The following is a 27519-nucleotide window of genomic DNA, read 5'->3' as shown; positions in this document are numbered from 1 at the left end:
GCAGTATTGAGAGCTATTTGTAGCTACTAGTCTGCTTGCTTTTTCTAATGTCTTCACAAGATAGATAAGGAGACACTTTTAATATTTCTCTGGAGAATAGTTTCAAGTGTTTTTGCAGTATCGGTATCTATGAAGCACTATGATAGGTGCCCTGTCAAGAGAGAAGAGAAAGCATTATTTGAATTGGGAAGGAATTAAGGAGAAAAATGTTTTTTCTTTTTTAAAGGACGGGACTGAATGAACCTTATGTTGGTATCATTTACAAGAATCTTTAATTGTCCATTTACTTCAGTTTTCATAGAGACAGACCCAAGTTCTCTTTCAGTTGTGATCATTTCTTTTCTAGGAATATTTGCGTTTGGGATTGGTAGTTAAAAGTAGTGATGGCTGAAACTACATTAAGAGTGAATAATGCAAAATCCTAACCCAAACTAAATTTTAAAGGGTCAAGCTGAATTTTTTTAACAAGCCTTAAAGCCTTATTTTGTAAATAAACTTAAAAAAAATATATATATATATATAGTAAAGAAACCTATTAGTTTTAATATTTTTATTCTGGAATATGTACTTCCAGTTCTGCCCCTTCCCTCACTGTCTCCAAAAACCTGCGCATAAAAAATACTATTTTTGACTAGATGTCCCAATTAAAAATAATTATATAAATTTTAAAAAAATGATGAGGGAAACAGTTAAATTTGGTTATTTTTATAGGTGCAGTTTTATGTACTTACAATATATCCTGAACTGTGGGATGGAATTATTATCTTTCCTTGAAAAAGAAGTAGCCTAGGGCTTACACAGTTTTGGCCAAGATCAGAACTTGAAAAACAAATGCCAGCCAGATGTGTATCAGAGGCTGAGCACTCTGTTTCTGATGCCGTTTTTGTAATCCACGGTTTGGATATATTCACTTGCCTTACCTCTTAGATGGCCCAATCACAGAACAGTTTGGGTTAAAATTTTTCTTAGAACTGTATACTATAGAATCTAAATATATTGCATGTGACAAAAAATATACTTTTATTATTTTATAATTGTATTATTTTGTAGTTATTGATTTGACTGAATGGGTTAAAGTAGGATTTTTAAAAGAGTATATTAATTAAAGTAATTACTATACTTATTTTTCAATCAATATTCTTTTAAGTGGCACCTTTATTGTTGTCAATTATACTTCTAAAGTGAAACTTCTGACATTTAGTCTCTGGTGGTTTTATATATACCTATACTACTTACTAAAAATTATCTGCGTTTTGGTAATTATTTTGCAATATTATTTTTAGTTATCTATGTTGTAGTTAGTACTACAATACAAATTATTCTGAAAATACCTAGGATACTACTTCATAATTCATGTTAATTTATTCATACATTACATAAATTTGTGTTTTAGGTTCAATGCCGTTATGCAAAATTTACTATATAAATAAAATTGATCTTAAATGTGAATATAATTTATACATACTATATCTATGCATTTAACTTATAACAGATATACAGTAAAGCCACCTTCGTATAGATCAGTTTAATTTATGGTTGTATGTTTACACAATTGCACATAAAATATATTTAAAAGATATTCATCTTAGAAATAATCTCACATTTTTGTATGTGGGATCATATTATATTTATTATAACCTGCTTTTTTCAACTATTTATTAGATCTCTTTCTATGTCAGTACATATATACCATAAACTGTACTGAGTCCTACTGAAATACAAGATCATACACTCTTTTAACATAATGAGTTATATGTACTTAATGACTTCCAAAGTCATAGGTACTTCACTTGGTTTATCTCATCTAAATACAATAAACATTTCATTAATTTCATGCTCTTAGATTGATGATTTGTTTAAGTTAGAGAGCTGACATTGTTCATTGTCAGCATCAGTGGGAGATAAATAGCAGTAAGGCAAAGCAAACTAAATACTCCATTTTTGACCCATGGAGGTTGCAGGTGTGCCTTATTAGCTTACAGAATCTTAACATTTTACAAGGAAGAGATTTTACAACACTTTTTGTTGAGTTTCATCATTTTTACTTATAAAACAGAAGGTCATACAAATTAGCAGAGCTGAAAGCCAGAGAAAGTTAAAGTCTGCCTGCTGCATTCTCTTTGAGATAATCACGTGACTTTTATAAAAATGACATAGAAATTGTTTTTCTAGTGATTATAGCAGTTACACTCTTAAATACATCTGCTATTTTAATTGTCTGAAATAGAGCTCACTCTTTAATTTCAGCCTGGCCTTTCTTCATTTTTCTTCCAAATTAGAGCATTTTATATTTTTATATGGTTTCCTATATACTTGCCTTTGTGTTATCAGTTCTACATAGCCAGATACCATTAGTCAGAGTCTATTAAGTTTGTTTTCAGCCAACAGATCGTTGTAACTGAATATTTATTCATTTTAGAGCATTAACTTCAGTGGACTGATATTTTAAAAATACTATAGTGATAATTTTTGTCCCTTTTTGCTTTATTCAGCAAAGTAGTGAAAAATAAGGTGAAAAAGTGAGTCTAAAACGTATTTTAAACATTCTGTCAAATGAGAGAAAGTTTTCTTAAAACTAATTTTCTTTTAGTATTAGGATAAATTTAGCTTTTTATGGAAAGAAATGAATTTTTAAAAAAATTACATGTGACTTTGAAAAATCCAGAATTGCATTTTAGAGAAATCATGTAGTACAATTCTCTAGTAATACTGATTTTAAGAAAACCTGATTTGTCCTAGTGATGATTACTTTTTATATAAAACTGTTGAAAAATTAATTTTCTGTTTATCAACTATGAAAATCTTTTTCTGGCTTAAAACTATTACTTTTGTTTTTCCTTAATAAGCCAGAAGACATTTTATTGATTCTTTTAATTTTATCTTCTTACTAAAAGTAATTACTTAATTGTGGAAAATACTTTATATAATTAATAATTGTATTTTTGAAGATTCCTTGATTCTTATACTGCCTCTTTATGTAGTACCTGAGGCTGTTTGAAATTAAATTTTAGACTAAAAGGAAACTAATGTCAATTAGTTTGATCTCTTATTTTAAAGATAAGAAGCTGAGGTTCAGTGTGGCGTACCCCTTGTCACATCAGCAGCTGACCTAACACTGACTTAATTCATTCACCTTTGCTCAAAACTGATCACATTGTTACCTCCAAATCACCAAACTTTTTACCTCCTGAGCATAACTTGACTGTTAATTAGTTCTTGTCATCTCTTTAACAGTATAATCAAAATATTTATATACTACTAATATATTCAGTTTTTATAAAATACCTCATGTGAAATTGTCATACAGAAGCAAAAATAACCAAATTTTATGCTTTTTCATAGTACCCTGCAGAATCACCAGATTGTTTTGTGGATTTTCCTGTTTCATTTTCTGTTTCCTGGACACCAAAGGTACATTCTAAAATTTATTTTAAGTAGTTAAAGGAGCATATCTATTTATTCATAAGTGGCCATTATTGCTTATAAAGTGATTTTTTTTTTTTTTTTTTTTTTTAGTTTTCCTTTAGCATTTGTTTATAAACAGGACTTCTGGAGTGCTTCTCTCATATTTCCTAGTAGTTAATATTCATTCTCTCACACACACACGCATGCACACATGCACATACGTAAATGCACCTTCTAGCCTTTAGATCTTTATGCTTCAGTTTAGATAAACATGTAGAAACTTTGTTGACAGAAATTTTGCTTTAAATTCAAATTATAAAGGACTTTTTATAAAGCAGTGAGCAATAAGTGGAAAATTGGGTAGAATTTTCAGGTTGCTACAACTTTTAACATTGATGACATCAGAGAATCTTTTTCAAAGGAGAATGAATTATGACTAAAAATATAATATACCTTGCCATTTCAATTGTTTTTATTGTTTTAAAGTATTTCTCCTTCATTCATCTTTGCACATAGACTATTTTCTTTTTTGTATGTGCTTTGAAACATTCATACTTTGAATCAAGAATGTAGGAGATTCTTCTCCTGCTCCTGTAATTGAATTGCATAATACACTGGTGATACCTAACAAGATAATGTGTTTGGAAGTGCATTGTAAACTGTACTATTATATAGTTATAAGGTAGTATGATTGTTAGTAATGCCATCATCAACATTATTTGTGTGGTTTCTAAAGATCTGGTAGAATAGTAGCAGTTAGGTTCAAAGGACAATCTAGAGATGATGGGCATGGTCCTTGTTTCAGGGGAAATTGTGTCAGTTGAAAGCAAATGAAGACAACATTTCTATTCTTGTGCAAAGAAAAAAATTGCTAGTGACATTTTACAGATATTTTCTAAATAGAGGTTATCTATTGCTTTGAAATTTTGATAGGTTCAAGTGAAAATTTAAACTTAACATTTTATATTGCAAATATATAAAGTAATTGTCCTGTAAATGAAATTAGTTTTTTTTAAAAAAGCCTAACAGGATTTAGACAGTTTTGTGAAGGTTCAAGTGTCATTTTAATCATACATATATATTCAAAAATTATTTTCTCGTTTTCTTTAAAAACAACCAAAAAAGCAACCTTCATCCTTTCAATGGAAATTGAGAAAAAAGCAAAATAAAGGAAAGGAAAAATAATGGATTTGCTTTTGATATTCTGTTATATATTACAAATATATAAGAGATACTGTGTTGACTTCTTACAAAATAATTAGATTTATATGTAAATTGTATACCTTTCTTGTGTTTTTAATATACATTGTCTGTCTCTGTAAGCTTTATCCTTGTTTTATGTGGGATCATGAAATAACATTGTACTTAGATTGTGTTACTCTTTCCAGATATGCTGTCTCTAAATTATACTTTTATTTATCTAAATCCAAGGTTGAAGAATATTTTTGATGTTTCTTAGTTTGTTTTTTAATGTAGATAAATATACAAGTTTCCCCCAGACCTGAATCTGTAAAAAAAAAGTTTGCATCTCCAGAGAAAAATGCCATTTAGTAAACTTAGTTTGTGACTCTACTAGGCTGAAAAATCTTTAAAGAAATTTTTTAAAAATTTGTATCCTTACTTAACACTAGCTCAAGTGCCTTGCACATATAAGTATAGAGTAAGTATTTATCATACTAATTCAAATTCAAGTTTTAGATTTAATTGGGTCATACAAGTTTTCTGTTTTGTACTAGCTCCAAGAAAATAGAATTCGTTAGTAGAAACTGGAATGTCACAAATTATTTTTTAAGTTATAGAATATACTAAATTCTAAGCACAAGTACAGATAAAAATTTGGACACCTTTTTATCCACAACTCAGATTTGACAGATGTTAATATTTTGTCACATTTGCTTCAGATATATCTCTCTCAGGCATAAAATGTCTTTGGAACCACTAAGACATGTCCCTCTTTTCTCTCTTTCCTTTCCTCTTTATTCCTTCTCAACCTTTCTAGAGGTAACCACTTCCCTGAAATTGATAAGTATGCTATCTATGCATATTTTTGCTACATTTGTTAATGCCATATTCTGTAACATTTTTACAGTCTTTTTCTGAGGTTTACCAATGATCTATGTATGTTTAGTACATTTATTTTAAATGCTTTATATCATTCCATTATATAAATCTACCAGTTAATTTATCTCTCGCCCTACTGATGTGGTTGTTCACAATTTTCTTACTAAATTTCTTGCTGCAGTGAACATCCTAACATGTTTCTTTGTACATGTGAGACTCTTAGTGTGGGTTATGTCTGGAAGTGAAAATGTAGGATTGTAGGTAAATGCATCTCTTTGAGATTACTAAACATTGCCAGCTGCCTTCCCAAATTGGTTGTATAAGTTTATACTCCTACCCAGCAACGCGTAGTATAATTCCTGCTTTCCCAAATCTCTTCCAAATTTATTCTGATTGTAGTCTGACCTTAATTCTTACCAAGAATGAAAAATCATTATTATTGTGTTTATAGTCTTAGCCTATTTAATTTTTTTATTTTATTATAAGTATTCTTTACATATTTTGGATAACTCTTTGTTGATTATTTTGGGATGTGTCTTCTCCCTGTGGCATGTCTTTTAACTTTGGTGAAATATTTTGTAAATTAGAAGTTTAGCTTTCAGTGTGGTCACATTTATTAGTTTCTTGCTTGTGATTTCTACATTTTTTATCTTGAATGGAAAAATCTTGCATATCTTGTTCTGAGAATATATTCTATAGTTCTAAAAGTTTTACTTTAAAAATATTTAAGTATTTAAGTATGAGGTAAGAATTTGCTAATTTGTACATGCTCATAGAATTTGGATGTGCTGTCTTCATTTGTGGAGGTCAGGTGGCGATTTCAATTTTTCATTTATGCATGCCATTAAATATTAGAAAAATTTCACAATATAATATTTACCTATTTTTTTAAAGTCCAGATGTACGTTGTAAGTATTTTGGTGATGTTACCAAGGGTATGAACTCTTGAGTCTTTAGACGTAAGTGTTCGTAATGTGTTTTGAAAGCAAGAAATAATATCAGACTTATTTGCTGATTGTGACCTTTTTTCATTGACTTGTTGGAAAGAATTCTGCTTATGGGAGTTTTTTTTTAAACAATTTTTAAACAGTTGTGGTTCTTAAGCAAAATAAATGTTACTATTAGAGTCTAATGGCAAACTTACATTTAAGAGACTGTCAGTGGGTTCCAGATATTTGATTTTAAAAAATTCCTTATCTGCTTTTGTACACTTTTTCTTTGGATTCAGTGTTTCTGGACTTTAAACTTGGAAGATCTTTATTTTCCTTTCTTTTTGTAAAATAATAGACATGGCTTTGTGGCATCCATATTAAAAATGGGTAATTTTCCTTATGGTCCCTGTCTTCCTGCTGGGTTGATAATGTTTTGATGTATTTTTCTTTTGCTCTGATGAGAGGTCTGCTGCTGCTGCTCTGACATATTCATTTGGATGAATAATTATAACTTGCACAATGTCAAGCTGAAGATGGTAGGGTTTTGTGCGTCATGACAAGCCTAGTAGCCAGTGCAGGTGTCTCACAGCATGATCAGCAACAGCCAGTGTATTCTGGCTCAGAGGAGACATTCAGAGTAGTAAGAAATCAGCACCAAGGGCAAGGCTGCTGCTACTACTGCTGCTGTGATGCGTGCCAAAGAAACACAAAGTGCTTCTCAAAGACAAGTTACTGCACACCTCCTTTCAGATATTTGTTTACGCCATTACATTTTCTTTTATAGATTTTAGTAAATAATGTAAGAGTAAGCCATTTTTATCTTATTGTATTCTCCAAATGAGAAATGCTCCAAAATGTATCTTTAACAATCTGCTGTCTTTGGGACTTTTACATACAGGTCATATATGTGAATATTGTTGACTAATGAGACTATAGGATTTCCTAATGTAAGATTTTAAGTGCACTAATATTAGAAATTCTACAAAAAACAAAATTCATTTCTCAGGTCACTGACCAACCCAAAATGGTTGTTAAAATTGTGGTTACTTATAAATGTGCCATTAAATGCAGGCTTGGTGAAGTATTCTTGCCAGGGCGGTTGGAATTTTCAGATTTGGTGCAATACAGTAGGCAGTGGTCTTTATATTTTTAACATGGGTGTTCTTGGAATAATGCCATGAATGCAAGAAGAGCAAAACTAATGATTAAGCCTCTGGCTGATAATCTGATGAATGAAGAATTTGTAATTAAAGGAAACAGTCCTATTACATAGCAGGGAGCATGATCCATTAGAGCAGCAAACTAGCAGTTGGTATCCTAGGTTCTGTTTACAGTTCAGCCACTGACTTAATTGTATAACTTCAAACAAGTCACATGACTGCCCTTTACCTCAGTTTATGTTTATATGGAATAATGAACTTTTTTCTCTTTCATGGAGATATTAAGAAAAAATTTGGTTTAAAACAAGGGGGGAAAAAACCTCCCTATCTACTGTAAGAATCCTGTGGAAGTTCTTTTCTGACCTACTGGATTACCTTTCTTATTTACCATTTTCCTCTTTGCGGTCTTTGTTGAAGAACTCAAAGTACCGGATTTTTGTTTACTCTTAAGTTGGTTAATTAAATATGCTTTTGTCTTCTTGGTAATCTTATTGTTGCCACAATAGTATGGACAAAAAGACATCACAGTGATCAAAATGAAGAAATTTCATTCACTATTGAGATACATGATATGGTAGAAAAAAATAACACTGTGACCTATTAGACTTAGTAACCTATCAATTGACCTTTTTTTTCCAATAACATATTTCTTTTTAAAGTACTCTTCATTGATGAGAGAGCAAGAGAAATATCAAGCCAAGTTAAGAATATATAAAATCACTTTTAATGCCTTTATTTAGAATTGAGATTTCACTGAATAATAGTTTTGAAATATACTCATTTACCATAATATTTCAGTTCTTAAAATATTATTAATGCTGTGCATTTAAGTTTTTAATTACAATTGGGTTTTTATTTATCCACCAAATTGAGAACCGATATGTTCACAGTTTAGGAACTGTTATTTCTACATTATTTAGGTTACTGATCTCAAAGTTAGTTATCACTATGTAATTCTTATATTGAAATCCTTTATTAATAATTGATGGAATCTATTTTTATTTCCATTTCTAGATTGCTACAAATGAAAATTGAATTTTACCAAACATATTCTCTATTTAAGATAATCAGTGATTTTCTTCTTTAAACTGGTAGTGTGGTAAATTGTTTGATTTCCTAATGTTAAACCAATCTTGTATTCTTGAAATAAACCCAATACGGTCATGATGTATTTTATATCTATCAATCAATTGAAAAAGGAAAAAACAACAACATAGTTCTAGTGATAGTGAGTGTTGGGGAGAGAGTGAAATCAAATGTTTGTATATAATTCACTTACCTTCCTTACCTAGTAGCTTTAACTGTCTTTTTATATAATCTTAAATATGTTGTTTTTACTTTATTTGAATTCTGAAGAACAGGTTAATTTTTTCATAGTTTTCACCAGAGGCCCCTAGTTAAAGAGAAGTATTGAAATTTAAATAAGAATGCTAAATATGAGTGGAGCTTCTAATTTTCAGCTAAAGGCAAATGATGAAAGAAACCTTCTGAATTATTTTCCCATCCACTTGTGTAATTTGTTGGGGATTTGTGGCAAGTTCAGGGTTCTTTGGACAGTCATAGAATTTCAGAAAGATATGTAAGGAAGCTAACTCACAAAGGTCTACTTGAGAAGTTATATCCTAATTTTAGTGCTTTATTAGATAAACTTGTATAGCTGTCATGGTCAAGTCTTCTCTTAATAAGAAGTTAAGTTAACTTGTGAAAGTATATAAACAGAAATGCAAGAAGCAATAGTTTTCAGTAGGAGACAATTTAAATGCAGCAAACATTTTTTATCTGCTATGTATAGAGAATTGAGCTGGATCCTGAGGATATTATAGTGAATTAGACAGGTTTTAATACCCTAAGTTAGGTTTTCAAGAGTAACTCTCAGTCTAATAAGGAGAGGAGTATTTAAAAAGATAATTTTAGTAAAATGTGTTGAGTGATATATGATGAGCTGTTTTGATAAGGGGGAAGAAAGGCATATAATCTAACCGGATGTGGTAAAGCAAGTTTTCTGGATAAAATACCTGTATTACTTAAGCTCAGTGAGTTTTAAGGAATGAGAAGGTAGGATTGGGAGGAGAGTTGAAACTTCAGGAGAGAACTGCATTAGCCAAAGAACAAAGGCATGAAATTGTAGGAGATAATGCATAAATTACACATCATTTGGTACTCTGTGGAGCTTTTGCTGGAGTTAGGCCAGATCTGCTATACTAATTCTGTTGAGCTTGGGCTTTATCTTCACAGTTTTGGAGTTGTATGGAAGAAGTGTGACGTGGTCAGAATTTTGTTTTCTAATAGCATATCTTAAAGGTTTTTTTTGGTTTAGTTTGATTTGCTTTTGGCTATTAATAGGGGTAAGGTGAAGAAAGGACTCTATGATCTAATAAATTTATGAACCTTGCAGATTTAAGTTCTGCTATTTCCTGATTTAGGACTTCTCAGATTTCTTAAGATGTCAAGATGTAGTATAACTTTCCACATAGCATTTTCCCCCCTCAAAACATATCTCTAGATTAGATTTCAACAAAACATGTTTTTTTTAATAGGTCACTCTGTCAGTATAGAGGCTTCTAAGTGAGGATGGCAAAACTAGAGTGAAGGAAGCTGATTGAGAGGCTGCTGTGTACTTCCATGCACAAAGTAATTAGGGTTTGTTCTAGGTTAATGGTTGCTGGATAAGAGAAAAGGAGATTGAGAATATTTCACAGGTTATATTGATAGAATTTATTTATTTTCAACATACACTTGACAGATGTTTCCTTCTTTCTTTGATCTTTTTTAAAATAGTTGCTCCAGTCATTCTGTAATGGCTACAAAGTGAGTATGTTTTATGTGACCTTGTGGGCAGATAACATTTTCACATAACTTAAAAATAGTGGCAAAACTTCTAAATCATTAGTGGTCTGTTATAGTAAGAATAAAGTGAAGTATGTGAAGGTGAAATGTTCTGTATGGATTGCTTGTTTAATCAAATAGCATTTGATTAAACCGATTCAGTTATAGTACTGTTTACAGAAAGAGTTGAGAATCTCACTCAAGCTTGTAAATAAGATCAAGTGAACCAAATGTTTAAGAGAGTTATCTCTTTAAAGCTATCTGATTGGAAATATTGCAATTAAAATTAAATTTCTTAAAAAGTTTAATCTTTGGTATTTCCTTATTCTATTGAAGCCTTTTGAATCTCTTAGAGATAAAGACAAAAAATGATTATTAGAGGATTTATCTTCAAGTATTATAGGAAAGAATAAAAAAAATAGAATGGAAAGCATCTGTTGCAAGTACCAGAAAATTATGCTATTAATTTAAGTGTCATCAGAGCACAAAAGATCACATTTCGGGACTGTGAGAAAATTATTAAAATACTGGAAATAATAGTACTTAAGATGAAGATATTATACTCTAAGATCTGGTTAAGTGACTGACATTATTATATCACTTCAGGTATTATAAAAGTAACAAAATGCTTTTAAAGATAATAAGCGTTACATTTTGAGATTGGCAGTGTTCACACTTTTCTGCTTAAGTGCTTTTCTAGTTTAACATAATTTAATAACAGTTATGGGGGAATAGCTAATATCTTAGTTCCCATATATATCTTTTCTCCTTCCTTCTTTGATATATACCCATTTTATATATCTATATATACATGTGAAAGTGATAAAATTTCATTCTGTAAGTGGTGGGTTTATGAACAGTTACTCTTCTGCCTTTGTCCTGGCTATTAGAAATGTCTTCATTTTCTAAGTTTTTTTAAGCTTCTAATTGTTGAGAAGTCTACTGCAAAGAAAGTACTGCTCTGTGGGTCCATTAATGTCCAGAAATCAGAATGAGTGTTGTTTTAAACAACTTTGTTGAGGTATAATTGATATACAATAAACTGAACATATTTAAAGTGTATAATTTGGTGAGTTTGACAAATGTTTACACCCATGAAATCATTCCTACAATCAAGATAATACACATTTCTGTTACACTCAAGTTTCCTCCTTTCCCCTTTTAATCCCTTGCTTCTCTGCCTCTTGTCTGGTCCCCAGGCAACTATTGATCTGCTTTCTAAAATTTTATATAATTTTGTGTACTTTTCTATGTCAGATTTCTTTCCTCAGCATAATTAGATTCATTCATGTTGTAGCATGTAATAACAGTTTCTTCCTTTTATGCTGAATAGTAGTACTCTGTTGTATGGATATATTACCACATATTGTCGATCTACCTGTTGATGGTCATAATAGGTTGTTTTTAAGATTTGGCTATTACAAACACACTGCTGTGAACATCATGTGGATGTCATTATGTGAACCATATGCTTTCATTTCTCTTCAGCAAATACCTAGGAGTGGAATGGCTTGGCCATAAAGGAGGGGTATGTTTAATTTTTTAAAAAATGCTAAACAGTTTCCCAAAGTGGTTTTGCCATTTTACATTTCCAACTATAGTTTTTGAGAGTTCCTATTTCTCTGTACCCTTGCTGATGTTGGTTATGGTGGTGTTTTTATTTTAGCTTTTCTAATAGGTGTGTAGTGGTAGCCTATTGTGATTTTAATTTGCAATTCCTTAATGACTAGTGATGTTGAGCATATCTTCACGTGCTTATTTGTCATCCATACATCTTTTTTGGTGAAGTGTCTGCATTTTATTTTTCTTCGGCCTAAAGACCTAAATAAATGGAGATATGTACCATATTCATGGGTTAAAAGACTTGATAAGATGTCAGTTCTGTCCAAATTGATCTATAGATTTAATGCAATCCAAGTCAATACCACTGGATTCTTTTTGGAAACTGGCAAAATGATTCCAAAATATATATTTAAATACAAAGGACCTAATAATCTAAAAGGACCTAGTAATCTAAAAGAGAAAAAGTCTGAAAAAGAACTAAGTTGGAGGGGTAATGCCACTTAGCTTTAGCTTGTACTTGTACCTAGGTTTTTTTTGTTTGTTTCATTTTGTACCTAGCTTCTTTGTAAAATGTAAAAAAAAAAAAAAAAAAAATTGTTTCTTACCATTTCACTCACTGGCACTAATAAGTTTTGAAAAGAATTTAGACTTAAGGCATACAAAAATTCATCAGTGCATATTGACAGTGCAGAAACCAGACCACTGATTTCTTTCACTAAAAATACAGTAGCTAAGCTTCATAAGAAAATTTGATACCTTTTAAGGTTTTTCAATAATGATACAACCTAGTCTTCTGATGCTTTATTTAGTTAACTATGAATAAGAACCACCGGGACTTCAGGCCAAGATGGAGGCATAGACAGACACTCTGTGTCTCCCTCCACAACTAAGAAGGAATACAACTACCTCAAAACTAGAGACAACCAGAAGTTCCAGAAAATCGAGCTGCATGGAAATCCAGCAAACAAAGATATAAAGAAGAAACACTCATCCAGACAGGAAGGAGGGGTGCAGCCGGGGGGGAGAGAATGTGGTGTGGTGGCAGCAGGAGCGGCAGCAGTGGCAGGCCTGCAGAAAGCATAGTCACACATTTTAAAAAGTCAAGAGGGACACCTGGGGAGCACTCCCAGCACCAGACCAGACCCACAGCTCACAGTCCCAGCACCGGGAAAAATCAAGCCTCATTGCTTTTGACTGTGTAAACCAGTGGCCTTTGGGGTGGAGGAAGAAACTGCCAGTCTCTCAGCAGAGTTCTCTTTTTTAAAGGACCCCCACAGTCCTAGAACGTCCACAGACCCATCCACTCTGGGAACGACAGCCAGGGCAACAGCTAGAGAGGCACCAGTCCCATACAAAAGTGGGAGAAGTGCCTGGAAAAGGCGCAAGTGCTGAGCAAGCGGCATTATTCCCTCTCAGACCCCTCCCCCCCAAACAGCACCACAGCCGTGGTGAAATAGGTCACCCTCTACTGATGAATCCCTAAGGCTCCGCCCCTTACAACGTAACAGGAGCAACAGCTCTACCTGGGACGCGGAGGCAAACACAGGAGCCTGTCAGAATGAGGAGACAGAAGTATGGCCCAAAAGGGGGAACGGATCAAGATTCCAGTGGGAGAACTAAGTGACGAGGAGATAGCCAACCTAACAAACGAGGAGATAGCCAACCTAACAGACACAGAATTCAAAACACTGGTGATAAAGATGCTCACAGATTTGACAGATGTGCTTAAGTATGGTAAACGCATAAGGGAAGAAGTGAAGGCTATGCTAAATGAAACAAAGGGAAATCCCCACAAAACCAATGGTCAAGGGAAGGAAACCAGGGTTCAAATCACTGATTTGGAACATAAGAAAAAAAAGTCAACCAGTACAGAATGAAGAAACAAGAATTGAAAAAAATAAGGAGAGGCTTAGGAACCTCTGGGACAACTTCAAATGTGTCAACATCCGAATCATAGGGGTGCCAGAAGAGGAAGAGCAAGATATTGAAAACTTACGTGAGAAAATAATGAAGGAAAACTCCTCAAATATGGCAAAGGAAATAGACATACAAGTCCAGGCAGTACAAGCTAGACCCAAAAAGGACCACACCAAGGCACATCATGATTAACATGCCAAAGGTTCAAGATAAAGAGAGAATCTCAAAAGCAGCAAGAGAAAAGAAGAGAGTTACCTACAAATGGTTGCCTATAAGACTATCAGCTGATTTCTCAAAAAAAACCTTTGCAGGCAAGAACTATTCGAGGTGTTGAAAAGCAGGGATTTACAATCAAGATATTTCTATCCAGCAAAGCTATCATTTAGAATGGAAGGGCAGATAAAGTGCTTCCCAGACAAGGCAAAGCTAAAGGAGCTCATCATCACCAAGCTATTATTATATGCAATGTCAAAGGGAGTTACTTAAGAAAAAGATCAAAATTATGAACATTAAAATGACAACAAACTCACAACTATCAACAACTGAATCTAAAAAAAAAAAAAATCCAATTAACCAAACCAGAATAGGAACAGAATCATAGTATGGGGATCCTTTGGAGGGTTATCAGCTGGGAGGGGGAAGGGAGAGATATGGGGAAATGGTGCAGGGACTAAGAGGCATAATTGGTTGGTACAAAATAAGGGGGGGGAAGTTAAGAATAATATAGGAAAGGGTGAAGCCAAAGAACTTATACGCACGACCCATGGACATGAAGTAATGGGGGTGGGATTGCTGGAGGGAAGGGGGGTACTGGGCAGAGAGGAGCAAAGGAAAGAAATTGGGACTACTGTGATCAATAAAATATTCTTTAAAAAAAAAGCACCACCAGCCTGACCTTTCCCTGTTTCACTATCAGGGTACTTGACTCATGCATGTCTTCCAACATAAAAATTGACAAGCATTGCCAAAATAGTTTGACTGTGCTTAAGCATTATAAAACTCGTCTGGGAAAAAAACAATAAATATGTTAGTTTTCTTGTTAAGGTCATGATTTGGTGACCTTTGAACAGACTTCCTAATGGTTCATAATCTCATGGTTTAAATTGAATCTACTATACTGAACAGACTGTTTGGAAATCTTTAGTTGTGTTTCTTCAGAAGTCTTCACTGAATCAGTGTAGGGGGACCCCACATACAGATCTTTTCACTGAGAAGCCCATATACAAAACAGTCCAGATAATTCTGATTTCAGTGCAGAGAATTTTAATTAGTGCCTTTGGTGAACCTAATATTAGATTGATCTCCCAATATTTTTATGCCTGCTATTTTCAGATCATGTGATATAGTCTGTTTTTTTCCTCAAGACTAATAACATTCTTTTATTCTTTTGACCTTTGCTTTTAACACAGGAAATTGGACTCCCTATCAGGGAATAGCTTTGTTGTTAAACTTACCTTTTCATCTCCTTGTAAAGTAATGTAGAGAATTTTCTAACTTACGGTGTTTAGCCTGTGCCTTTTATTCTTGTTACATCCCTACCCCACATAAGTATAGACCAACAGACAGACACAGATAAAATAACCTGTTGTGGTTGGAATGACTTAATCGTGGGCCCTTGCTGCAAATCTTTGGAGTAAGTAGAGTAGAATATAGAATGTACTCCTCACCTTGTTTTGTATTTTCTAACTCTCTCAGGATTTCTTTTTTTTTACTTTTTCTTTTTTTTCACATTTGAAGGATAAGAGGTTGCTGAGGTGGTTTTCCATCCTGTCCTCCTTTTCCCTCTTCCACCCCAGCAAGGCTTAGGTGAGAGGCTTCTACATCATCATCTTTGTTTCTGGGAGACTTTTGTTCTCTGTGAGATAGTTTTTTTTTTTTTTTTTTTGCTTTTAAGACACAAAGCCTTTTTTCTGTTTCCTTATAGTTTTTTAAAGAAACTAATTTCTATTGTCTTTTTTTTCTCCAGTTCTTTTTGTCTCATATCTTTGTTCCTCTATTTCATTTCCTTTAATCATGATACTATGTATATGTGCAAAGATGGATGTCATTTTCCTTTGATTAGTAAATTAATGAGTTAGAATATTCTGGGTGCTATTTTTGGATCTTCACCACATTTAAGCTATATAATTGCTTTGTTATTACTGCTAGGAATTTGTGATTCCAAACCAATTCCAAAAACTCAAAATTCTTGGAAGGCTAAAAAATGTCCCTATATTTTAGAAAATAATAGTATTATGCTAAGTGAAATAAGCAAGTCAGAGAAAGACAAGTACCATATGATTTCACTCATGTGGAATCTAATGAACAAACTGAACTAACAAGCAAAATAGTGACAGATTCAAAGATACAGAGCAGGTTGACAGCTGTTGGGTGGGGGGTGGGAAGTATGGAGGGATTGAACAAAAAAAAAAGAATTAAAAAAAACTAATGCACATGAACAACAATGTGATTGCTAGGTGAGGTGGGAAAGGGTAGGAGGAAGAGGGTAAAGGCAGGATAAATGTTGATGGATGGAGATTTGACTTGCAGTGGTGAACACACAATATAGTGTACAGATGATGTATTGTACAGTTGTGCACCTGAAACCTGTAATATTTTGTTAACCAGTGTCACCCCAATAAATTCAATAAAAAAGAAGATAATAGTAGCTGTATAATGCATCTTTCACTTCTTCCTTAAATCCATGGGGATATAAAATGTAACCCAAATACTTTGATTTTGATATGTAGTTCTTTTGATTAAAGAAATTATCGCTCTACGTTAAATCATGTTATTTATTTTTAATGGATATATATTTATATAATTTGAATTATAAATTCTGTTTACAAACAAGAATTGGAAATGGAGTATATTATTGTACTCAAAATCTTGAAATATAGGTATTTTTAAGTGGACAGAATGACCTACTTTATAGATTTTCAAAGTTATATTTAGAATTTTTGTAGAGCTCGAAGTCACCTTAGAAGCTATCTAGTGCACACCCACATTTATAGATGCAATGTTAAGGCTTCCAGAGGCTGAATACTTGGTTAAGATCAGAAACATTTTTACCATCAGGATTAGAGCTGTGTTCCCCTTATGAACTGGATTCTTTTCTCTTTGTATCAGATTTCAACATAGTCCTGACATATGGTTGAAATACTACGTTTCACTGAATTCAGTATATTTTTCCCTGTACTGTGGATATAATGAAATGAAATGATGGCTATAAGACCATTTCTATTTAGTTTTACATAAGCTTTTTATGATTTTAAAATTAATACATGTTGTTGGAAATATGGAAAAGCACAAAGAATATAAAAATTGTCCTAAAAAGCTTTGAAAATTCTATTGTTTCAATTAAAGTCTACATACAATATTAGGTTTAGGGGGTACAACATAGTGATTAGATTTATATAACTTATAGTGATCACCAGTATAAGTCTAGTACCCATCTGACACTATATGTAGTTATTATATTATTGACTATATTTCTTACACCATACTTTACATCCCCATGACTATATTATAACTGCCAGTTTGTACTTCTTAATCCCTTCACCCAGCTCCCCAACCTCTCTCCCACTGGCAACCATCAATTTGTTCTCTGTATCTTTGAGTTTGTTTCTGTTTTTTCATTTATTTTGTTTTTTAGATTCCATAAGGTATTTGTCTTTGTCTGACTTATGTCACTTAGCAAAATAGCCTCTGGGTCTATCCATGTTATTGCAGATGGCAAGATTTCATTCCTTTTTATGGCTCAGTAATATTTCATCATATATATGAACCACACCTTCTTTACCCAACATCTATCAATGCACATTTAGATTGCTTCCGTGTTTTGGCTATTGTAAATAATGTAGCAGAGTGAACAGAAGTGTGCATAGTAACTTTTTGAATTAGTGCTTTTGGATTTCTTCGGACAAATATCCAGACGTGGAATTGCTGGATAATATGCTAGTTCTACTTTTAATTTTTTGAGGAACCTCCGTATTGTTTTCTACAGTAGCTGCACCAATTTGGAATCCCACAAATAGTGCACAAGCAGTTCCCTTTTCTCCACATCCTCACCAACACTTGTTTGTTGATTTATTGATGATAGCTATCCTGATAGGTGTGAGATGGTATCTCATTGTAGATTTAATTTGTATTTCTCTGATGATTCGTGACATTGAGCATTTTCTCATATGTCTATGGGCTATCTGTATGTGCTTAGAGAAGTGTCTGTTCAGGTCCTTTGCTCAATTCTTAATTGGATTATTTGTCTTCCTGGTGTCGAGTTGCATTAGTTCTTTGTATATTTTGGAGATTAAACCCTTATCAAATGTATCATTGGCAAAAATGTTTAACTATGCAGAAACTTTTTAATTTGATCTAGTTTTATTTGTTTATTTTCTTTTTTCCGACGCCCTAGGAGATATATCGGCAAAAATATTGCTACATAAGATATCTGAGATTTTACTGCCTGTGTTTTCTTCTAAGATTTTTATGGTTTCATGACTTATATTTAAGTTTTTTATCCATTTTGAGTTTATTCTTATGTATAGTGTAAGTTGCTAGTTCACTGACTTTGTTTTCCTTGTTTGAAACAAAATCTTTTAGAAATATTTTAGATTGCTTTTTATATAAAAATATTTAGTAAACAATAGTATCTTTTAAACATACCACAGTATTTTGAGAAATTTGACCTTGTTTGAAATATAAATTATTAAAATCAGTGATGGCTTTGTTCTTATATTTAGTGAAAATGTATTTAACTCCCATAAAATGTGTTTAACTATTTAATGTTTGAAGTACTGAATTCAGATTGGTTAAAAGTTTAACTTCAAAAGAAATCTTGTAATTTGTCTGATTTTTTTTAAGTGTAAAACCTTTCATACTTTTTGCCTAATTAAGTCTGAAAAGTTATTCATAATATTTAAATGTAATTTAATCAAGTCACAAATTAAACTTGATAACTATAGCAAAAATGAAAATACTATTTTCATACTAAAATTGTATACACTATGCCCAAATAAAGTCATACATACATGTCTTCCTGTATTAATTACTGTATCATATACATAGTATAAAATTCATCATAATAAAAATATGGTTTTTAAAATGCCATTCTTTCATGAGAATTGCATAGTCCAGTGACAAAGAAATTCTGTTAATATTGATGGAGGTGAAAAGGTGTGAAGCAGGGAGAGTTGACTCTTATTTACTAGAGTCCAGTTTTAGTTGAAATGGAACAGCTTAAAATTTCTAAATTGAGTTGTATTTTAAGTGAAAGGTTACCTATTATTGATAGTGCCATACAACTTATTCAGCTTTCATCTATCTTTTTATAGAGCTCCATAATAAGCATTTATAGTCAGTTTTTGGCAGCATTGGAATCACTGAAGGCATTCTGGGATGTTATGGATGAAATCGATGAGAAGACTTGGGTACTTGAGCCAGAAAAACCTACACGGAGTGCAACAGCACGCAGAATTGCAGTAGGTGCGGAAAAAGAGGATTAATGAGGTTTTTTCTTTTTAAGGTCTTTAATTATATTTTGTATTAGGAAAATGAACCTAAAGATGACATTGGACTCTTAGGTGAGACTTTTCTGCATGAAGTCAACTATTAAAACTTGGGGGATGAACTTTTTTATTACTAAGTATTTAAATGTAAATGCTTCAGGAGAAAAGGGAAGATACTGAGATGTTTCGTTACAGAGGTGATGATGCCCTGACTGGTGTGGCTCAGTTGGTTGGGTGTCCTGCGAAGTGAAAGATTGTTGGTTTTGATTCCTGGTCAGAGCACAGGCTTAGGATGCTGTTCATCCCCAGTTGGGGCCCGTATGAGAGGTAGCTGATCGATATTTGTCTGTCACATCAACGTTTCTTTCCCTCTCTTTTTCCCTCCTTTCCCATCTAAAAAATAAAAAAAATTAAAAACAAAAGGTGATGATCCAATGGAAGTAGCATTCAGAGATGGTGTTAAATTAATTTTAGCGCAGAAATAGTGGAGCAGATTTTTCAGAACTTGTATTACTTAGGAAAAAGAACTGTGTTAGAAATAATGAAGTTTTCATCCATGAAACTAGAGATTAGTGTGAACAAATCTGGGAATATTTTCTAACAAAAATATAGAGGAGGATGAAAGAAATGGGCCATGCATACCCACTTTTTGTACACAAAAAGCACAACATACTAATGAATATGTTTGAAGCATTTTCTTTAAGTACCAATATATGAAATAAATGAACAAGATCTTATATAACCATAAATATCATCCTTTGAATATCACCATATTCTTTTTACTATAAAATGATTGTTTTACATATTTCATTATGAGCAAGCAAAAGTTTTCGAATTCTGCTTCTCAAGATTTTAGATGTTTAAAACTGTATTTGACTTCACACTAAATACTGTTAGTTGGATGGGTAGAAGATACCTATTTATATCACTCCTTTCTATTTTCCTAGCTCAGGTAGATATTGTTACAAATCATAAATTCCAGAGGATATTTTAAAGTTCTGATGTGAATCATATCCCAATTAGTAAGCAATATTTATAGATTTTACTTAGGCATACTAGATTATCTGGTGGGAAAGAAAGGGCATGCTATTAAAAAAGGGAAGTATAGTTATACAGCAGTCTACAAATAGTATTGTTACCCAGTTTGTTAAAAGTCTAACAGTATTTAATTTGGAATAATTAATCAAATTTTGGCATATTTGTGAACAAATAGATATTAAGAATATCTACGTCTTTAAAGAAGTGTAGTAACTTATCTTCATGTCCCCATTAAAATAATTATTCTTACCAGGTTATGATTAAATATACTTTATATTTCTCATTGTTCAACAAAAACAATCTGGTTTTACTCTTGTCTGTGTTTACCTTTTAGTTCCTTTTTCCCCCTGTCAGGCATTGAATTGCCATTTTTAAGACCAAATTTTCAGCAAATGAAAGATTAGTTAATATAACCATTGTTAAGTGAAAGTTCTTTCTGCAGTCATTAGATGACTTTGCCAATGGCTAAAATGAAATTTGTGTTTATGGTAAAGAATGCATTAACAAATGAGATTATAAATTAACTTTTTGTATTTTTGTTTTTCTCACTGGATAATTTATAGTCATTTATTTTACTTGGTTACTTTTTTTGCCATATGTGTAGTAATTATATTTATATTGTTGCCATCCTTAGCCAAAGGTTTATACACTATAGTGTACTGAATTTATCAAGATACTTTTACCATAAAAATTAATTTAAATTGACCTTAAACAATTATACCGTGCACTTTAAAAAAAAAAAATACCTAGTAAAATTTCTGAAATTTATATGGTACTCTAGTACAATTAAAATTTATAAAAGAATCTAGTGCCAAGTCGAAGTAGCTTTTTTGTAGATTCTGCAAGTAAGATTAGTTGTTTTTACTAAATGGAACAGTTCAAATTTAATAGGAATTGAACCCTTTAACTTACAGGGGAAAACTTCACATAGAACGAAAGAATTCAGAAAGTATTTTTATAAAACTTCATAAAACTCAAATGTCAAGCATGTTAATTTTTAGCATTTATTGTATTTTTTGGTCTTTATACATTATTTGACCATAGTCTATTACTTTTCAATAAAGTCATGAAAAGTAACTTATATAAATATCTTAAATATTTGAGTTCTAATTTTTTTATTATTTTAGTTTTTAAAGTTTTTTTGTTTATTTTTTTTTAAAGATCTTATTTATTTTTAGAAAAAGGGAAAGAGAGCGAGAAAGATTGATGTAAGAAACATAGATCGGTTGCCTCTCACATGCCTCAGCTGGGGGCCTGGCCCTCAACCCAGGCATGTGCCCTCACTAGGAATCCAACCGGCGACTTTTCGCTTTGCCGGATCGTGCCCAACCAACTGAGCCATGCTACTTTGTGATTTTTTTTATATTAAAAATCTTTATCATTCTAATGAACCTTTCATTCTAACTTATTTTTGAAACTTAGGGTTCCCAGATCTTTAGCCATAATTATAATTTCAAAATTTACTTTCTTACTGAAATTATAATATAGTGATTTATTTACCTTTACATAAAATTTATATAAGATTTGGGCCCTCACCAGTATGGCTTAGTGGGTTAGAGAGTCATCCCCTACACCAAAAGGTTAGGGGTTCCATTCCCGGTCAGGGCACATACGCAATTTGCAGTTCCATCTGCAGTTGGGGCCCTTATGGGAGGCAGCCAATCTATGTTTCTCTCTCCCTCTCTCTAAATTCAGTAAACATATTTTTAAAAATTTGGTTACTCTTTATTCATGTATGAAATGAAATAAGCATTCAGCCAGATACTACTTTATTATTATTTTTTTGTTTGATGAACTGTTCTGCTTCTAAAAACTTTAATATTTTTTTATTCTAGGGAATAATGCTTCAATAAATATAGAAGTAGACCCCAGGCATCCTACTATGCTTCCTGAGTGCTGTTTTCTTGGAGCTGACCATGGTGTGAGATCTCAGATTTAAATGTTTTAACAGAATCATAAAATCCTTGTCTACAATTTTTAAAATATTCTATAATATTAATGAAAACTATTTAAAATGTGTCATCATTTTGAACTGTTCACTTCTGTTTTTAATGTATTATTTAATTTTCTAATCAAGCAGTTAAATTCTATAGTTAACAATACTGGATTGTTTATTTCAAAGTTACTGCGAGGTTTTAAAAGTTTTCATTGCAAGGAAAAGATCCATAAATATGTGCGGTGATGGATTTTAACTTGTGGTACCCATTTCACAATATATACGTATACCAAATCACTATGTTGTACACCTACTGAAAACTAACAATGCTGTATGTCAATTTAAATTAGAAACAAATTTTGTACCAAATATGGTTTTACAAAAAGGAGAATAGTGACCCCTAAATCATGAAAAAATTTTTTTTCTTTAATATTTAAATACCTGAAGTGGTGAAACCCCTGGGAATTAAGCTGAGCAGAAACATACATTTGTGGTAGGTATCTTTACAATAGAATTGTTACTTTTCAATGATTTTACAAATTTAATAATGCATTTTTTTTTCATGCTTTCAGGGATCCAAAAAATACTCTGTTACAAAATTTGAAAGATGTTTTAGAAATTGATTTTCCAGCTCGTGCTATCCTGGATAAATCTGTAAGTTTTTTTAGTGCTTTGATATTCCAAACAGCGTTGCAGAATAAAAGTTAAATGTCTTCTTTTAGGCAGCAGAGAAAAATGAGGCTGAAAGTGAGGGAATTGGAAGAATATTACTATGTAATAGGCTTCTGAACTACAAGCAACAGTTGCATCAAAGAACTTGTTAACCTTTGATTGGTGGTTATAAGAGAACTTTTATTCATGGTCTTCATAACAATAAATTGACTAATGACAGGCATGTTTATTAATAAAAATGGGGGAAAGGTCCAAAGTAGCTAATGAGATGTTTGGATTTTCTATACTACCTGCTTCTGGAGGACTGAAATGAAGTTCTAATTCACATAGTATAAATGTTTATGAAACATGACAGGACAGTTTTTCAAAATTCATTAGACACCACTGTATTGCAAATAAACTTAGAATTGATTTTTGACAAAGCTGCTAAATTGTAGACTACTAAACTGGTGGAGATATTTTTGTCTTTCTCCTTTAGTTACACAATTTTTAAGTTTAGTTAGTAATCACTAGCCAATATCAGTTCCTATTTTTATATACTACAATAGCATTATATTGATGTATAACATGGGGAATTTAAGCCCAGACATCTTCTGAGACAAAAATAGAATGGTTTTTTTTATATATCTATGTGTATAATTTATTAGATAAAAAAGGGAGCACTCTCATACAAATAGCTTTTCTTAAATGTTAAATATTAATGTGATTGTATTAATATTTTTATAACAGTAATAGTTACCTTTATAAAAACTGGAATTATAAAAATTTCATATTGTCTATACCATGTTATTCATTCTCTTTTCTCACTTTTTAAAAAAATACACTTATATTTTTCTTTTGAAGGATTTTTCTATGGATTGTGGAATTTGTTACGCCTATCAACTTGATGGTGCCATTCCTGATCAAGTGTGTGATAATCCCCAGTGTGGAAAGCCTTTCCATCAAATATGCTTATATGAGGTAAAGTGAAAATAACATTAAGATTTTTTTTTCAGCTAACACAGCAGAGGAAGAATGCATATTTGAAATGTATAGACTCTAAAATCTATTTCAATATGATCTCTTTCGCCTTTAGTTCCTGTATAAGTAGTTCATCCAGATGTCCATGTGCTTCCTTTCTTCATCATGCTTTCTCGTGAGTGAAGAATGTCCTAAAGTAACCAGAATACATTCATGGACTACTATTGACACATAAATTAAATTGATGGTACCTTGGAATCTTTCAGTAAATACCTCGTGTAACCACATGTAGACCCATCCACTTGGGAGTAGTGGTGGCAGTAGGTGAGAGGGAACTAGCACTGTGGAGCATCTGTTGCTTTTCAGGCTAGATTTGAGTATCTCACAGCACTCTGTCAGTGACATTTTATTTACTGTATTTGAAGTCTGCTTTCATTCCTGTCTCTAGTAATTTGCTTTCTCTAACATTCAACTTAGGGCACAGATATCATATGATAAACTCTATGTGCATTGATATACAAAACACCTTGCAGTTATATGGTGCTGTCAGTTTTCTGAGTCTTCCCTAGTATCACTACCTGATTTTTGTGATTAGAGTGCTGTCTGTATTTTAACAAGGGAGAACTGAGGTAGAGATATCAGTTTACCTTATATAAAATCATAAAATACCAGTTCTGATTCTAGAAATACTCTTAAGGGAACATGTGCTTTCTTTTATAATGAATATTCATTTAATTTTAAAAACTGCCTCATGCTTGCAATTAATGGTTGAGAATTAACCCACTATTGTAATTAACACCAGAATTAAGACCTAAATTTTCAAAAGCCTATGGCATCTTTCACAATATTAGTTCTTAATTTGCAATTAATGGATTTAGGTAGGTCTGTGAACCCCATAGACCTGCATGCATTATTTTTCTGTGTTTCAAGGGTAGAAAAGGTGAGTAATTTTCATCAAAGTTTTACAGGGGCCCATAATTTGGGTATACACCAGAGTGTATAGACCATGAAATCTGTGCTGGTGTCCCCTTGTTATTCAGCATATTATTAGTAGTCTGCTTTTCACTCAGGAGATACTCTCTTTACTCTTGCAAAAGAAAGTTAAGGAGGTAAATATTCTGGAATAAAAAATATAATGCACTCAGAAAGAAAGGAAATAATTTCTGAAGTATTTGTAATCATGTTAACACTAGTTCCTTTATTTTCTTTTAAAAATCTTCAGTGGTTGAGAGGACTACAAACTAGTAGACAGAGTTTTAACATCTTATTTGGTGAATGTCCGTATTGTAGTAAGGTAAGTGATTGATCACATTTCATAAAATGTCCTTAGATTTTAGTTATGTATTTTAGAAGATATTTATATATCAGCTTATCTAAAACTTTTTGAGACATAACTTATGTATTAAAAAAAGAAAAGTTTCTATAAGATAAATTGTCCCTATAAATAACATTTTCATTTTCAACTTGCCCCTTTGGTCAAAAAAGGTTAATCCCTTTTTTAGAATAACTCCTGTTTTAGATTTTCTGGGTGATCTGAAACTTTAGAAAAGTATTTCCAAACTGTATCATGACAACATTTCTAGTATAAAGCAATTTTTTAAGAATGTTGACTAACTTAAAATTCTTTTTAAAGCCAATTACCTTGAAAATGTCCGGGAAGAAGCCCTGAAATAAGAATGTAACATTTCTGTGAAGAACTGAAGCTTTAAAAATTATCGAAAGGATTTTGTTCGGTATCTTCAGAGAAAATATAAAGCAAGACATACTAACATTAAAAGAAGAAGAATGGTGAAGCCGTAATAATACACATCTGCCTTTGTCTCTTCACTAAGGGTAAACTGGGAAATTGCAACCCAAAATCCTGTAGAACTTTTTAGGTCTGTGACTTCCATACCAGTTGTATTAGTATATGTGTTCCGAGGTGGACTTCTTGATTTGTTGAATATATCTTGACTGGTAAAATCTTGATGGGGTACATAAAGTGAGTTTGGGAACTGCATATAGCTGTCTTTTTGTGGAGTTTTTTTTACTTCATTCACACATTCTTGAGACTCACAATATTTTTGTCTTCTCCTTGTGCTTTCCTATGGGAAAATATTAAGTTAGCAAGTATGTATTTTGTATACTGTAAAAATGCTAAATCAGTTTTTGTGTGTTTATTTTACCTGAGAAGTTATTTTTAGATCCTGGATTTTAGGGGTTTATAAAGTACTTATCAGCACCAAACAGTCAAATCTAGTTAATTTCATTGGTTCTTTAAACCAGTAAGTAAGCCAGTAAGTAATCTTATGGGTGTGAGCCATAATTAGAAATCTTTTTGGTCATTTATAACTGATATAGTGATTCTTGGGGAGCAACATGGCTGTGCACCCGCTGAGGGGCTGGGGAGGTTGACAATTTCTGATAACAGACCTCAAGAAGACAGCTGCTTAAAATCCTTATTTGTCCAAAAAGCTGATCTAGGAAAAGATGCTCCCTCTTATCTCCTAGCAAAAAGGGAAATAAGCAGGTTTACAATGTTAAACCTGAATGCCTAGCAGCATATAATGTCAGGAGGTGTGGCCAAAGCTAAACATTACCCTTGTACTACTTTGGTGGGGACTTGAACATGTGGTATGGCAAGCAGGATGACTGACTTTAAACCGTTAGTCTAACAAATTCATACTAACACAGTTTTCCTAAAGTTCTATCAGCTTAATTTGCTAAAGGCAAAAAAAGTGAATAGCTGTTTCACTGGGCCAATAATATCAACATGTTGTTCTTCCACAAAGAAAAAGAAATATCCCCTAAAATCAAATATTTCTAAAGGCTGAGAGCCACTGGTTAGCTAAATGAAGCAGCATCTGTATGTAACTTATATGTGGAAGTGGATGATATCCCCACCTAGAAAATTTCAAGATAAACGTGTGTAACCTATACATCTCTGTAAGCAACAACAAATGACACCAAATGGGCATATACTCACAAAGGCGTTAACCACCAGTTGTCTTCACTTTCCTCAGAGCTCTGATTGGGACAGTCTATGGCATAGGTTAGAAAAGTGTGGCTCATAAAGTTTCACTGGAACACAGCCACACTCATTTTTTCTGTATTGTCTGTGGCTGCTTTTATGCTACAACAGCAGAGTTGAATTGTTCTGACAACACTGGACCCTAAGCCTAACATGTATTATCTGGCCTTCTAAGAAAATATTTGTTGGCCCCTGGTCTATAGCATTCTTTTTCAAATATTAAAAAGCTTACAGATCATTTTGATATCTTGTTGAGATGCAGATCTCATTCAAAAGATCTGATGAGACCTTATATTCTGTGTTCCTAAGAAGCTCCAGGTGATACCAGTGCAGCTGGCTGGCATAACATGCTTCAAGGAGCATGGGCTTGGTATGCAATAGTTCCTTCTGCTAAAACAGTGGTTCTCAATCTGGTAAAATTGTGTCCCACAGGGACTTTTAGCAATTTCTTGACATTCTGGGTTGTCACAACTGGGAAGAGGTAATGTTGGCATTTACTGGATAAAGGCTAGGAATGGTGGCCTACAACGGACGGAACAGACTCTTACAACAA

At 32.5% G+C, this 27519-nt stretch overlaps 2 protein-coding genes across 7 annotated transcripts in view; one reads left to right on the top strand and one right to left on the bottom strand.

The window, feature by feature from the left end:
* FANCL (FA complementation group L) overlaps positions 1-26024 on the top strand; it is a 52662-nt gene extending 26638 nt beyond the window's left edge. The window contains exons 7-14 of one of the 2 annotated variants that reach the window (XM_090281330.1): positions 3343-3411; positions 19177-19327; positions 22224-22307; positions 22772-22817; positions 22897-22978; positions 23840-23956; positions 25179-25250; positions 25590-26023. In XM_090281330.1, coding sequence (XP_090137456.1) covers positions 3343-3411; positions 19177-19327; positions 22224-22307; positions 22772-22817; positions 22897-22978; positions 23840-23956; positions 25179-25250; positions 25590-25625 — 657 coding nt within the window. In that variant the 3' untranslated portion in view covers positions 25626-26023. Of the gene's footprint in view, positions 1-3342; positions 3412-19176; positions 19328-22223; positions 22308-22771; positions 22818-22896; positions 22979-23839; positions 23957-25178; positions 25251-25589 lie in introns of both variants that reach the window. The other variant, XM_090281331.1, reaches the window with a different exon arrangement.
* The window catches only part of VRK2 (VRK serine/threonine kinase 2), an 81855-nt gene continuing 73796 nt past the window's right edge, over positions 19461-27519 (bottom strand). For 4 of the 5 annotated variants that reach the window (XM_090281327.1, XM_090281326.1, XM_090281324.1 and 1 more), the window contains exons 14-15: positions 25727-26040; positions 19461-19743 (exon numbers count right to left, since the gene is read on the bottom strand). In XM_090281327.1, the coding sequence (XP_090137453.1) occupies positions 19650-19743; positions 25727-26040 (408 nt within the window). In that variant the 3' untranslated portion in view covers positions 19461-19649. Of the gene's footprint in view, positions 19744-23986; positions 26041-27519 lie in introns of those variants that run through there. The other variant, XM_090281329.1, reaches the window with a different exon arrangement.

Source organism: Furipterus horrens, unplaced genomic scaffold (genome assembly GCF_987537825.1).
Source record: "Furipterus horrens unplaced genomic scaffold, mFurHor1.1.pri manual_scaffold_6, whole genome shotgun sequence".
NCBI lineage: Eukaryota > Metazoa > Chordata > Mammalia > Chiroptera > Furipteridae > Furipterus > Furipterus horrens.
This window is presented reverse-complemented; position numbering and strand designations above follow the sequence as displayed.